The following is a 15,102-nucleotide window of genomic DNA, read 5'->3' as shown; positions in this document are numbered from 1 at the left end:
TCGACGTACAACATTTTCATGACATGAACATAAACAAACCCTATATTTATCCACGAGAGCTGGCATGCCCACACATTTATGTGAGCTTTCATTGTCCTCGTTCTCTGAGCCAGAACCTGCGGCACGGTTGATCATGACACAAACATTGTGAGCTGGCGCGTGACACGGGCTTACATGCTCCATTAAAGGTGTACACGAAACTAAATAGTGTAGTGAATAGGAGGATTATGTGCAGGAGGTTATTTGCATTGACGTTATCTCTCCAGACAGATCTGTCAGCGCTGTGGCCTTAAACAAGTGATGTTGTTGATACTGTAGTAAATGTACACAGGGGCACCCGGATGGAGACTTACTGTTGTTTAAACCAGTGGTTCTCAACCTGTGGGTCGGGACCCCCAGGGGGGTCACCATATGATTTCTGGGGGGTCCCCAGATGACAGTAAAGTGACAATTTAAGGACTTTTAATACCTTTTTATTACCAAAAACAAATTTGTCAAATAACATAAGAAAGAGGCAAAGATCTACGAATAGAATAGCAGATCTACAAGCTTGTAGATCGGCTTTGGGTTTAAACAGTGTTTCTATACAGTACTGCTGAGGTCATGCCTGAGGGGAAGCTCAGTGGTGCGAGTGAATGGCACCATCTCCTCTCCACGTCCGCCTCAAGAGAGTATTTTGGGTCCACTCTTTTTCTTGGTTTATATCAATAAGAATTGCATTGGAGATTTTGTCGGGGGCATTGTCATTTTGACAATACCTTGGCACTAAACCCGAACCAAACCCGCACCCTAACCCTAACCGCACGCGGATGCCACATAGTCGGAGAAAAGGTCTGTCGGATTATCGCATGCCTCCCGGTACTCCAGCACCTCCAAGATAAAAAAAACAACCTTGTTTTGCGTTATTATACCTTTCAAGCTGGGAACTTTCAAGCTGTGTGTCACTGTGTGTGTGTTGCTATATATCATCACTGTCGGGAGGAAACCTCCTACACTATCTCCATATTTAAACTTTTTGTTTTTTCATAAATTAACGCCCTACTTGATCATACTACAGTGTCACACTAAAGTCGCAAAAATAGAAGATCTGCAAGCTTGTGAGCTTGTAGATCTGCTATTTTTGAATTTGAATCCTGAAAAGGTTTAATAGTTTTGGACATATGAGGTTTCCACCCGACCGAGACAATAGCATAGCAACATAATTTATTATTATACGTTTTTTTTTTTTTTTTTTCAGAAAACAAATTATCTTAGAAGAATCGGCCTCAGGTCTAAATGGGTTAATGAAACACTGAAACGGCATCCCAGGACTTTTCGGAAAAGGCAATGGAGATGGTGCTGGGTACGGTGCGGTAAATGCATATAATGGTATTTTACGTCTATGGCACTGAATGAGTTAAGTTAATAGAAACGGCAGCCTCTCTTCCTGGAAAGTTAGCATACTGAAATAGAAACCATTGTTCTTGTATTTAATTAAAAAAATCACACCCTGTGTGAAGGTAGCGGCGCCTTTGATACATTTTGTCATCGATATGTGTTTATAATGTGTTTATAGCCACGTGTCATGTGAAGCTTGACCAATCACTTTGTTGACGCACCTGACCAATCAGAACGTTGACGGATCTGACCAATCAGAACGTTGACGGACCTGACCAATCAGAACGTTGACGGACACGGACAAAGTCAGGTATAGAGCAGGATCCGCTCTATACCTAAAGGTAGAGCGTCAACTGTACTAATCCTAACCTGGCTGCCAGATCCAAAAAGCTTGTTTCACACATTTGTTTCACAGCTTATTGAGGAACCTGGTTACTCTGGCAGAGTCAGGTTATACTAATCAAGCCCAGCTCCCAAATTGCCCATACAGGCTGTAGACCAGGCTCCTTCCTGAAATCAAATGCAAATGAGATTTCCGGAGGGAGGGGGGTTTACCAGGCTACAGAAATGGTGCCAATTATATGAAGATAATGTTAAAAATGGCTGAAGTGGTTCTTTAAGCTTTCTATGTGCCATATTAGGGGCATCCGTTTTGCTGATTGGCCACCCCAACTCGTCGACCCACCACCAAAATGTGGAATTCCCTGACACCATCCCTTAAAAAATGTGGATCACTGGCTTCTTACAAAACTAGCCTGAAAAACCATCTATCACAGGAGAGGTGAACACAATTTTTCCCATAGAAAGGAGGTGTCATTCACTGCCAACATTTTCCCCTTTCCTCCTTTGTACATAATGTGTTGTATTTGTTGATGATATGTATTATTGTGCTTATATTGATTAATTGAATACATAGGACCACAATGGAAACAAGTTCCCTGCATAATAAAGTATTCAATCAATCAATCAAAAGACTTTGCGGATTGGCCAAGCCTTATGTGACGTTTGTGCTGCTGTTCCAATTTAAGTGGTAGCACATCATTGTTTTACAGAAAAGACACGGAACAATCATATTCATTTGATCTGCATCTACAATGCTGTGTTGGACGACACATCTGAAGGGAGTACCTCAGGGACAACATTATCAAGTTGCTGTAGCAGTTGGGTACAAGGTGTACTCCTTTGGATGCCACATTAGTATAAACAATATGGATCAGATTGCAGTGCACGTTTTGAACACAGTATCTTTGTGCTGGATGAAGCTGCCCCCGGTGACAACTGGAAGAGGGGAGCGCCCCCTTGAGGTTCCTTCGAGGCGCTGGAGACACACAGCTGTTCTCATAGAAGATATCGTCTACATCTGGGGAGGTCAGTGCACGTTCAAACATGAGCTATGTAACACCCTTTATGCATTTGATGTTGACGACCACAGATGGTTCAAACCCAGGGTCTCTGGGACTGTTCCAGAGGGGAGGCGCGCCCACTCAGCCTGTGTCTTGGGGAAGGTCATGTTCATAATTGGACACCGACCACGCACTAATGACATCCACAAGTTGGACACCGCCACAATGGTCTGGTCTTTAATCAACGCCGGAGGTATTCCAGGGCCTGCTTCATCGTGTCACTCTGCCACCATCATCGGGACAAAGATGTTTGTATTTGGGGGCCGATGGGACAATTTCACCTACAACAACATCATCAGAGTGTTTGACACCGAGACCAACTGCTGGCTGAGCACGCCTTCTTCTGCACTTCTTCTTCCAGAAGGACGTGCACTTCTTTCAGCCTTTGCCTGCTGTGGAGAGCTGTACATATTTGGTGGCCGCAACCGTCTGCTGAACCAGTCCTTCAATGATCTGTGTTAATTCAACCCAGAGACCTTCTCCTGGAGGAAGGTTGAGCCCAAGGGGAAAGGCCCATGTCCAATGTATAGTACTGTATGTGCTGTTGCATGGTTGGAGAACGTATCATCCACTTTGGAGGATACAAAGGCGAGGGTGTTGTTGGCATTCGTGAAATGTACATCCTAGACGTAAGTCCTAGTCTTAAGACGTTATGTAAGGTAGGAGTTATTCAATACGGTCTGGATCAGTCAGAACTCCCACACGACATCCGGTGGGAACTGGCCGCCATGACTACCTTAAAACAATAAGCAACACTAATACAAAAACGTAATAATAAATAAATTAATGAATCTATAGATCGATCGCCAGTTAACCTCATAAGCTCCCACTGCACTGATCCGTGCAGGCAGTCAGTCAAGGAAGTTCATCACTGAATACTTTTCTATCCCGACATTATTTGCTTTTCTTTCTTTTTTTCTTTGTGAATTCATGATGTACGATTCACCAGGCTAGACTGGCCTCCAAGTACAGAGGTCCTGTTGACGTCCAAATGATGGAGCGTAAGATCCAACTTGCAGACAACTGGAGGCAAGACCGCTCATGAGAAATAAGTGTGTATTGCACAATGAACCAGACCTAAGATCTACGGTAAATCCAATGACAGCTCAAGAACAAATACCTCTTATTAGACTTTTGCTGCGTGTCACCCCCGCATCTCTCTCCCCATTTCCTGTCAGTCTACTTTCCCTATCCCTCTCTAAATAAAGTCATAAAAAGCCTAAATAAGATAAATAAGAAAATAATACTAAAGGGAGCTATGTGCTTACCCTCCGACGTCCGAAACCACGGTAAGCACGTAGCTCCCTTTAGTATTATTTTCTTAGACTGTTCGGATGGGTGCAGTCTGTTCGAGACAGAGCTGCACACCTGTGATTCATTCCATCAGATTACTGTTAGTGGGCGGGGTGAGGCTCAGAAAAATAAACTGTTCGGTCAGCAGTTTTAAGCATGCCTAGAGGTACCATTTTATGAAATATGAAATGAAATGAAAATATCATATTTGCGTATGGGGCTCTAAAAAAAGTTGCCCACATTTTTGTGTGGGGCATGGGGGCTCAATTTTATACATAAGGTTATTTAACCTGAAATGAAAATCCATTTGAGAAACCAACCTCCGCTCTCTACAGTCACAGAAGATCTGGAAATGACCCAACAATAAAGTAAAAGTAGCTGTCAGACTCTACAGTCCAAACTGAAATAATTTCTGCCATTTCACTGTATGTTTTGTAATGGTGTCACACCTCCACAATGAATGTCATCAGTCCAGTGGCTACAGAAGATTAAAAAAAAATAAAACTGATTCCAATCTGGATAGAACAAAAGTCTGATTTGGGCTGCAAGTGTGAACATAATAATAATAATAATAATAATAATAATAATAATAATAATAATAATAATAATAATAATACATAAAAAACAGCCAAAAAAGAAAGAAGATAGTCAGTATTGTAATGCTCAATCCATAAATGCTGCTTTATTTTCTATAATCATAGAGGAAAGATATTTCCATAGCCTATACAGTGCATAGAGTATATGCCAGTGGTTCTCAAACATCTTCATCTCAAGGACCCCCAAATTAATAGGAATTTGGCAGCAGATTTTTCTAAACTAGCCGAACTACAAGCTCAAAACCCATTGGATTGTGATGCGTTTTGATCTTGTAGTTCTGCTATTTTCGAAAAGCTGAAGTATAAAATAGGGTCAAAGTGGTCAACCGATTTTGATACTATATTAACTAATGTAACTGGGGATCCCCTGGAACCCCCTCAAGGACCCCTAGGGGTCCCCAGATCTCATTTTGAGAACCAGTGGTAAATGCGTAGTTTGCATACAGTATGATAGCCATGGATAGCCAGAGACAGAGATAGAGACAGACAGACAGAGACAGAGAGGCAGATAGTATGACAGACATTAGGTTTGCATAATAAGAAATGTCATTGAATGTGGATTAGATCATGTTTCTTGTGATGCGTGTGGAGTTGGCGTGGGCATGCGTTTAGATGATCTCAGTGGTGCACTTGCAGGTGGCGGGGCACCAGCCTGCGATGGTGGGGTTACTGCACCCCCATTCCTCCTTCAGAGAAGGACAGTTGTTGTACTTTTCTTTATAGGGACATGGGTTGGCTGAGAGAGAGACAGACAGAAAGAGACAGAGAGACGGAGAGAGAATGACAGAATGTAACAGTGAAATATTTATTACACATCTCAATTTCTCCTGAATATGTTTTAAACCCCTCCTTAAGGTTATGAGGGTCTGTTCTCTCAGTCCCTATATTACCTTAGTTTAGGGTTGAGATTAGGATTAGGGTAAGGGTTGGGGTTGGGGTAAGGGGGGGGGTTAGGGTTAAGGTTAAGATTGGGGAACATAGGGCTGAAGGAAAACCACTAAACCCTCTATACTATTTTGGTCACTTACTGCACAACTTGTCATCACAGTCATTGGGACAGTCACCACAAGATGGTCCAGCCTTGTAGGGGTTTAACTGGTAGTTACCACTGCAATGTCGGACACAACATCAAATTAAATTAAAACATTATATCTGCTGAGACAGTAAACCTTTTCCTCCGCAAACCACTAGAGGGGGCCTTGCAACCACCTCCGGTGGTACGCGTACCATATAGGTTCAGTTGGCGTTGGAACAATAGTACTTACGGTGAACAGTATTGACAAACATAGAAGTATTTGTACTTGGCGTTGGGGCAGTGGGCCATGGCACATCCGATCTGGTTGGAGCGGTACCACACAACCTGTGCAACACACACAACACATCATCATCATCATCATCATCATCATCATCATCAACTCACTGTTTGAAGTAATACAAAAAACAAATTGGAATTAGGCATACTAGCCAACTGCCTTGGGGCCCAGAAGGCCAATTTTTTTACCGCTATTGCTATATATATTTTTTTTTTAAATAATAAATACCTCAAAATCTCTGCCTAGGGCTGGCCCCTCGACACCCTATAGGATCACCTCTGACTGGGTGTAAGTGTACCTGTGTGAAGTGTCCCACCACTCCATCATTGATAGAGCCCTCCCCGTACTTCCAGTCCTTCACCTCATCGTACCAGGCCTGGATAGCATCGGTCCATGTGTTCTTTGCACTGGACAGGTACAGGTTCTCACCACAACCACTGGCTACAGAGAGAGATAGAGTGAGAGTTAGACAGACAGACAGACAGACAGACAGACAGACAGACAGACAGACAGACAGACAGACAAACAGAGGCTGCTTAAAATATTAACATTTTAGATTTACTTTTTTGTCCTTTTTTTGTCTCGCCCTCCTTCCCCAAAAACGGCACAATGGAAACAAGCCTTCGGGCTTTCTTGTGTATTTATCCTTTTGAATAAATTTTCTACTAAGCGCTCAATCAATCAATCAATCAAATCAAAAAAACAAATTATGTGGATGTCGGGATTCACATGGGAACAGCGTGTCTCCCAGCCAGGCATCCCTTATTTCCAAGAATACATGCACATTTCTTTTTATATTATATTAATAACCTGTATAATAGTATGTATATGAGCAGTTTGTATGAACAAAGTGTGTCCTTTTCAATAACGTCTTTTAGTTTACAAATAAGGGACGATTCCGTATTTCGAGGGACAGTTGGCAACCCTAATTACCACACATACTTGAGTAATGGATTGTTTATTATTGTTATATTATATAACATAATATTATCATTACTAATAATGCTAAAGGGGTCTTACTGCTAATTTTCCTTTCTGCGCCAGGGCTGTGTTCCTGGACACACGCATCGGCCCATCTCTGAGCGTTGGCAGTAGCTTCCTCGTTCCACATCTGTGAGAATGAGAGGACACGTTACACACACACACACACACACACAACCACACGCACACGCATATGCACGCACACACCTCATCATCAATCACTCTCACAGCTGAACGGAACCTCACGCACACGCATACAGACACAGACACACGCACACACTTGTGCGTTTTGTCGGATTGCCTTAAAACTTCACCCACACACTCTCTGAGGGGTGTGGAGTTCAATGGTTTAACCCGGAAGTACAGGTATCGCAGTGAACCTGGGTGCTGCAAGTGCATCACTGCTCGGCAGCAGTGTTAAAGCAGTGTCTAACATTCAAATGGCTATACTTCGGTGACCATTGCTCTTATCAACGCAACATAGGACGAGGTTTGAAGGCTGCTGAAAATCTAGTCAAATCAAACCTCCCAATAGTGTCTTACCATCTTCAGCATGTTGCTGGCGGTAGGCTGCACACCTCTTCTCAGCTCATTGTGTTTGTTCACAATCTCCTCCTTGTCAGCTTCGGTCAGCAGTGCACAGGGCGCAGTTGGGGGGGGTGCTGGGGGTGTGGTGGGGGGTATGGTTTTGGGTGCAGTTGGGGGTATGGTTGGGGGTACGGTAGGGGGTGCGGTTGGGGGTGCGGTTGGGGGTATGGTTGGGGTTGGGGGGGCTGTGGAGGGTGGAGGGGAAGTCTCCCCCACTTCTGAGTAGAAAAGGAAAAGAATTAAACATCAGATGATGAGCAGTAACACATAGCGTTACTTCCGCGCCTGTGACGCGTACAAAAATAACAAATCTACAAGCTCTCTTTGTATTGTGAGCTTGTAGATCTGCAAAACATCTTCTGGAGGCTCAGTTTTGGATCCCCCCAATAAAAAAATGTCCTCTGCTCGCCTGGTCAGCGCTAACTCTACATGAAAACAAACACACCAGAAAACCCCAAAAAGATTGAGGGAAAGCATTGTTGTGAACTTAAGCGTTCAAAGCTACCTGGCCCGGGAGCAACATCACATTTGGGGACCTGGCAGTACTCCCAGCGTTTCCGTTGGTCAGTGGTGTAGCACCATGGCTTCGGCTCACCGTCTGGATTACGGCAGTAGTTGTTGTCGTCCAGGCCTCTGACAAAGATATGTAGGTAGGTACAGTAGGTAGTTAGTAGACAGACAGGCAGACAGACAGGCAGAAAGGCAGACAGGCAGACAGACAGACAGACAGACAGACAGACAGACAGACAGACAGACAGACAGACAGACAGATGGCTGGATAGATACTGTAGATACTGTAGATACTGTAGATACTGTAGATGTTTGGCTGGGTCTTCTTACTTCTCTGGGTTGTTTTCGGGTGTGCGGTTGTGTTTGTGAGGTTTCTGGGCCGACCAGCTCTGGCAGGTTTTCCCAGAGATCGTACTGGCAACCTCCCCCCGATAGTTTCTGCCGTCGCCAGTGTAGCAGGTCAGCTCTGTGACAGTGGTAGGTGGACAGGACAGGGGGAAGCAGATGAATGGAGAGAGTAAACACAAGGACCAGTGTTTTGGTAGAGAAGCCCTCTGAGAGCGAGGTCCCAAGTTTTCACTCTGTCAAAGTGTCTCTGAGCAAGAAACTCCTTACTGCACTCTGGGCACTGTATTAGCCCAATAGCGTTCACTAAAATCCTCAGTGTTAATGTATGCATTATTAACTCGAGATGTAGCCACATGGACCATTTGCCGCATGAACGAATAATTATCCAAGGATAATCGGTGACGTCGTTGATACAATCCTCATTAAGTCCCCGACAAAATATCCAGGTTTATTCCATTTTAAATGTACTTTTCCTGGTTTAATATTAAGTTAAAAAACGTGTGAAACTGTGTGTTGTCTTTTACTTCCCGTTATAAAAAAATATATATATAATAATAATAATAATAATACATTTAATTTATAACACACTTTACACTTTTGCAAAACTCAAAGTGCTACAGGGTTTAAAAACTAAATCGGTCACATTCTGTTTCTATGGTGATTAAAAATAGTATTGCATTTGCCATCTTTATTCCGGTTGTACAGAAAATAGGGCACATAGACATCTAGCTGAACTCATGGTCAGTTTCTCTGCTAACAGTACAGTGAGTCATAGAGAGACGAGGGTTTGTTATTCGTCCTCAGCAGAAATGACTTGAAAGTAATAAAAGTAAAGTAACACAATCATGGTCGTGAACTTAAGTGGTCAAAGCTACCTGGATCAACATGACATGCGGGGACCTGGCAGTACTCCCAGCGTTTCCGTTGGTCAGTGGTGTAGCACCATGGCTTCGGCTCACCGTCTGGATTACGGCAGTAGTTGTTGTCGTCCAGGCCTCTGACAAAGATATGTAGGGCACAGTAGGTAGTTAGTAGACAGACCAACAGACAGACAGACAGACAGACAGACAGACAGACAGACAGACAGACAGACACCAAGATAGATACTGTAGATAGATAGATGTTTGGCTGGGTCTTGTTACTTGTCTGGGTTGTTTTCGGGTGTGCGGTCGTGTTTGTGAGGTTTCTGGGCCGACCAGCTCTGGCAGGTTTTCCCAGAGATCGTACTGGCAACCTCCCCCCGATAGTCTCTGCCGTTGCCAGTGTAGCAGGTCAGCCCTGGGTCTATGGGACAGGACAGGGAGAAGCAGATGGATGGAGAGAGTAAACACAATTAAGGACCAGTGTTTTGGTAGAGAAGCCCTCTAGGAAAATCCCCGGTTTGCACTCTATCAAAGTGTCCCTGAGCAAGAGAAAGACACCCCTAGCTGCACTCTGGGCACTGTATTAGCCTAATAGCGTACACTGCTCCTAGTAGTTAGGATGGGTAAATGCAGAGGACAAATGTCCCGTATGTGCAAATATACAGTAGGCCTACCAAAAATACCCCAAAGGAGTAGGATGACAATGACAATTAGTAGGGCGGAGACAACTTCTAAGCTCTATGTTCAACCATCTTACTCAGACCAGAGTCACAACTTTGCTGGCAAGAAAGCTGCCATGAAATCTATAATATTAACTTTAATATGAGTTAAATGTTAAGGTTCAAGGTTCAAGGAGCTTCATTAACATTCCATTACAGAACGAAATTTGTTACTCAGGTCCCGGTCATGGCAGAATAAATACAATACATCTAAACATAAGAAAAACTAAAGATAACAACAACAGAATAAAAAAGCAGCAAAATTAAAAACAGCATTAAAAAAACTATTCATGTGTCACAGTTCAGTTCTTAGTGCAGAGTTCACAGGTAATCTCACAGATCACTAGATCACCGATGCGGGAACGGTGGCTTTGTATTATATGCATAAATCTGTTGATTTCATTTGCATGCTGTTTCATTTGCATGCTATTCGTTGAAATGAATAGGTGGGGGGCCGTATGTACTCTACATATACTACATATATATATTATACTCTATGGGCCAAGCACGTAGAAACCCTGTTGTATTTGTTAGTTTTATTTTTCTTCCGCAACTTTTTCCAATTCTGGCCTAACCGTGCAGTCACTTTTTTTTTACAAAACTTGGTATGGTTGCGGCATGGGTCATGCAAAAAGTTATGAAACTCACAACCATCACAACCAGTATAACTCAGGCCCTTAGATTTAGAATTTTATCTAAAACAGTTAATTTCGAACTTTTTGAGCAATCTTCGAAACTTTGTACACATGAACTTTGGACCAATATCTAAAATCCCAGTTGGACAGACGTTTTTACATGAAAGGAATGACACCTCCATGAGCCAATGGGGAGGCATGTGTTAATCCGACAGACCTTTTCTCCGACTATGTGGCATCCGCGTGCGGTTAGGGTTAGGGTGCGGGTTTGGTTCGGGTTTAGTATTGGAAACGTCGGAGCGCTGCGCTGTTGGAGGAATGCGCTGTCGGACTAACGTACTGCACCCGAGCCAATGAACATTGTAGTTTTATGGGAATTCATCCATTTGCACTCTGCCCAGTTGTTTCCTAGGCTCATTAGTTAATTGCATGGCCATCTCCCTCCAAAAAAAAATGTTTATATGGCTTATTGTGCATATAGCGTATTGCACTTCACATTTCACATATTGCACATATTGCACATATTGCATATTGCATTGCTTGGCCCTCGTACTGCAGGCAAAAGTTTGCTCCTGATATTTGTACAATGTTTTTTCTTACCCTCAGCTGATGCGTTCCCAGCTGCTGGTATTGCTTCGGTTCCAGCCAGGAGAGCAAAGAGCACCGTGAGAGCAGTGTACGCCTTCATGCTCTGTGAAAACATCCTGTTCAAAGTCAAGGACAGACAGACAGTCAGACAGACAGACAGACAGACAGACAGACAGACAGACAGACAGACAGACAGAGTGTGTGTGTGTGTGTGTGTGTGTGTGTGTGTGTGTGTGTGTGTGTGTGTGTGTGTGTGTGTGTGTGTGTGTGTGTGTGTGTGTGTGTGTGTGTGTGTGTGTGTGCGTGCGTGCGTGCGTGCGTGCGTGCGTAGTGCGTACGTGCGCGTGTGCGTGCATGCGTGCGTGTGTGAGTGTGTTTGTGTACTGTATGTTACTATCCATGCAGGGACCAAAAATCCCCACATGGACAGTGAGAGCTGCTGAAATAAATAAATGTTGTGAAGACTTTGTTCTTGTCCTCCGTGCCCAAAAGTACAATCCCTATCCAAGTAGATCAGGTTTGGATTTTGAGTGTTAATGATATAATTTGATTAAACATATATTTCTCATTGACATTATGTTAACTGAGATTATTCTATGATCACAGATCGGATATCAAAGTGATCATAATGCTGTTTCTGTTGTTGCTTTGAACCCCCCAAAATCCAAATCTCATCCACTTGGATAGTTAGTTAAACTCAAATGTTTTGAGCTCTTGAGACCTGAGGTTCCACAGTCATTTTCAAGAAAGATTTTTAGTGCCAAGTTTATTATATGAGCGGGCGTGCTAGAACGCGTCCCCCTCGATTCATGACCGAATACCCAAATGGTTACTTTGCATGACAGGTTGCGCACTCACTTGTAGTGAGTGCGCAAATGCATCCTCACTCACATACACGCAAAGCATTTCGGCTTCATTATTGAAGCCGATTCTATCTGCAGCAACAATGCCTCAGACACCGTCGAAGAAGAGAAAGATACTCGTTCAAAGTGTAGCACTGGCCCTTTAAGGAAAGTGCACAAAGAGGGGTGGCCAGGTTTGTGGCCTCCTGTCTATCCAGAAGCCTGGCTTGAGTGTTTGTGAGAGAGACCTGGAGGTATGAGGGGTACAGACTAATTCTCGGTAAGACAATCTGAAACAAATGACAAGGCTTTTATAACTCATTGTAGCAATAGTGTATATACAGTATATATAAGAGTTTAGAGATAGGTTGACAATATTAGGCCTGTTGTTAATTATACTAATATATATCTGTATTTCCAGAAGCCTCCAGGTCCTTTGAGCAGCAGTACCCTGTGGCTGTGCAGGCCTACAGTATATCAATGGGAGCCATGAACATATATTGACTCATTGGGTATGTTTGTTATTTTGCTGTATTTTCTTGCTACAGGGGCCTAATGTCTGGGATGAATTGTTGGAGGGCTGCTCTAATGCTTTATTATTTTATTTGTTGTAGGAGCTGAACCATTACTGTTTTTCCCACCGTGCCATATATACTATTTAGACTGGGTTTCTGCTATTGGACTGTGTGCAATAGGGTTGACTGAGGACAGAGCTATACTGGGCCATTAAGTAGCATTGCATGAGTTTGATTTTGGTTTTGCGTATTTGTATTTTGTTTTGATTTGCTTATTTACTTTACTTGCTTTTGCATTATTTGGATTTCTTTGGTTTAATTTCTGTATATTTAGTTTAGAGGCCCAAGTAGGCCCAGAAGCCCTTACCCTTATTGTCCCTTTGCCTCTTGGCTTTAGTCCCTTTGCAGAACTCTAGTAATACTAACCGCTTTCTTCCTTTCTGTATTTTAACCTGACTATTGTTGCATACATGGCTGCTGGGTCGCAAGACAAATTTCAGTGTGAACTGACAATAAAGTATTATCGTATCGTATATCGTATCGTATTTTTTATACCAACGGTTTGAATAAACTTGACATATTTGATACATCAGCCTCTGGTTCTGTTCATTCTGAATCCGTACTTTTCTGGGGAACCTTACATTATTCAGTCCTATATATCTATATATATACAATATATGGTTAATGTGTTTAAAGGATCCCTCACTCCTATATGTGTGGGTGGCGTAGTCATTGCTTTATATCCCCCTGCTACAAAAGCAAACTCTTAGTTTCAGCTCTATAATTCAAGGCATTCCTTGAAGATTTACAAAGACTAACCTTAAGCTAAAAACTAGCAATTTCCTACACAAACATGTTATCTACTATGTATACAAATGAAGGTAAAATAAAAATCTGTGCGGTGCACGTGATGTCATTAGAATAGCGTTCTACCGGGGGGAAAAAAATCACCATTACACCCCTGAATGCTGTTGATGATAATAATAATAATAATAATAATAATAACAGCAACAGCAAAGTGTTTTCACCAACAGTCATTATTACAGCTAACCACAACAATGAGACCTGAAGCCGATTCTACATGTCTCCTAAATCTCAACAGTATTCTGAAAAATCTATCTTTCTATATCAGTGGTGCTCAATCTTTTTCATGTCAAGGACCCCTAAAATTATATGTATTTGGCCACGGACCCCCATCAAAATATGTTGTTCCAGGGACCCCCAGAAGCAACGATTTGAGTTACCAATGTTCGCTTTAAAAAAATATTTTCAAAGATTTGCACACATTTTCACGATTTTTCAAAAATAGCAGATCTACGTAGCGCGGCACCCCCAAAGTGTAAAATAATGCTTTTTAGCTCAAATCAAAAAATGACACAGTTCCAGGTCTTGGGTTAAGATATCTAACAGCAAAGTCACATTTAAGCAGATAGAAACAAATGATCCGCTGAAATCAGAAGAAACTTGTGAGATTTTATAAACTTACCTCCAGTAGTTTGAAGTGTGTCCTTTCAGATGAAATAACTAGTGGTAACTATAACTAGCTGGTGGTGGTAATTATATATCCTTACATTATTAGCCTTAGGGGTGTGTTTCTGTGTGTCACAGTGTTTTTGTAAACAAACACCCCGATGTGTACTTTGGCATCACATCATATTGTGTCCTGAGCCAGGGTGGTGTTTGTTTTCCTCATTTTCCAGACAGGGCTGTCACCATCATGACATCTTACTTGACGATCAATTGTCTTACAAACAACTGTGATGAACGATTTGAATTGTGTTTTTGCCGTTGAACATTGGAACATACAAATACAAATGTGTTTGCCTTTTAGTTTTTTTTAAACATGAATTGCACAGGGCAGATATGGCAAATAGCTGAAAATATACAAAGATCTGACTGACAATGACTAGTACAAAATCAAAATAAATAATGTAATAGGCCAAAATTGGCCATATTATGCTTGCAGCTCTGGTATTGCCACTATTTATTTATTTTGTTTGAAATATATAAACATTTCTCAACATGGAAATGATTCTGAAATTTCTGATGATTATCTCAAATAATTGTGATCAGGTGATTACGTAATAATTGTGACTATCAACAGGTTTAAATGGAGAGGTTGGATGAGAACAAGGCTGTGTGATGAAATTAGTGCAAATTCACTGAATGTGAAGGAAAGTCTTCCTGCTGAAATTGTTATTTGTCTACAGTGGCGTGCACAGATATTTTGAGGGGCAGTTGCTCAAGTAAATTATACTTTCTTTTGTTGACTTGGTCTGCTCTTTTTTCCCTCTACACCTATACCTCTTTGCCAAAAATAGCCGATCTACAAGCCCTCGCAGCGCGAGGCGTTGTGGGCAGCACGAGGCGTTGTAGATCTGCTATTTTTGGCTAAAGTTTTGCTCAGAAAAGGGATGCTAGGTTTCGAGTGGTTATGTAAAAAAGAAAAATCATATCACTTAAAGATTTGGCGGACCCCCTGTAGTAACCCTGAGGACCTAGGGGTCCCGGACCCCCTGTTGTAAACTGGA

General features: G+C 42.4%; 1 protein-coding gene and 1 pseudogene across 5 annotated transcripts; one reads left to right on the top strand and one right to left on the bottom strand.

Moving 5' to 3' along the window:
• The first annotated feature begins 2,585 nt into the window (after window positions 1-2,585).
• Window positions 2,586-3,529, top strand: LOC311063004 (kelch domain-containing protein 3-like; annotated as a pseudogene). The gene has a single exon. The product of its transcript is annotated as a kelch domain-containing protein 3-like (transcript).
• A 1,198-nt stretch (window positions 3,530-4,727) lies between these two features.
• LOC311063407 (cysteine-rich venom protein-like) lies at window positions 4,728-14,103 on the bottom strand. Of its 4 annotated transcripts, none has more exons than XM_084082836.1 (12): window positions 14,058-14,103; window positions 11,227-11,330; window positions 9,552-9,693; window positions 9,285-9,406; window positions 8,392-8,527; window positions 8,057-8,184; window positions 7,507-7,769; window positions 7,003-7,093; window positions 6,281-6,423; window positions 5,935-6,029; window positions 5,698-5,777; window positions 4,728-5,405 (listed from the first exon to the last, which is right to left on the bottom strand). In XM_084082836.1, the coding sequence occupies exons 2-12, from the start codon at window positions 11,327-11,329 to the stop codon at window positions 5,278-5,280; spliced, it is 1,431 nt and encodes a 476-aa protein (XP_083938962.1). In that variant the 5' UTR covers window position 11,330; window positions 14,058-14,103; the 3' UTR covers window positions 4,728-5,277. The 4 variants fall into 4 exon arrangements, with proteins under 4 accessions (XP_083938962.1, XP_083938963.1, XP_083938964.1 ...); XM_084082837.1 differs by having other exon boundaries at window positions 7,507-7,766; XM_084082838.1 differs by having other exon boundaries at window positions 11,227-11,317; window positions 14,058-14,091.
• Between the last annotated feature and the right edge of the window lie 999 nt (window positions 14,104-15,102).

The sequence above is a fragment of the Gymnoscopelus microlampas genome (assembly GCF_963454915.1).
Source record: "Gymnoscopelus microlampas genome assembly, chromosome: 16".
In the NCBI taxonomy this organism is placed as follows: Eukaryota; Metazoa; Chordata; class Actinopteri; order Myctophiformes; family Myctophidae; genus Gymnoscopelus; species Gymnoscopelus microlampas.
This window is presented reverse-complemented; position numbering and strand designations above follow the sequence as displayed.

Bases quoted from the DNA above. Each gene is read 5' to 3' on its own strand.
- LOC311063407 (XM_084082836.1), bottom strand. From the start codon at position 11,329: ATGTTTTCACAGAGCATGAAGGCGTACACTGCTCTCACGGTGCTCTTT. The intron at 8,528-9,284 runs GTAGCTTTGACC...CCACTGTCACAG, and splicing joins CGCATGTCATGTTGATCCAG to AGCTGACCTGCTACACTGGC. The intron at 5,778-5,934 runs GTAAGTACTATT...CCGACATTGCAG, and splicing joins GTTTGTCAATACTGTTCACC to TGGTAACTACCAGTTAAACC.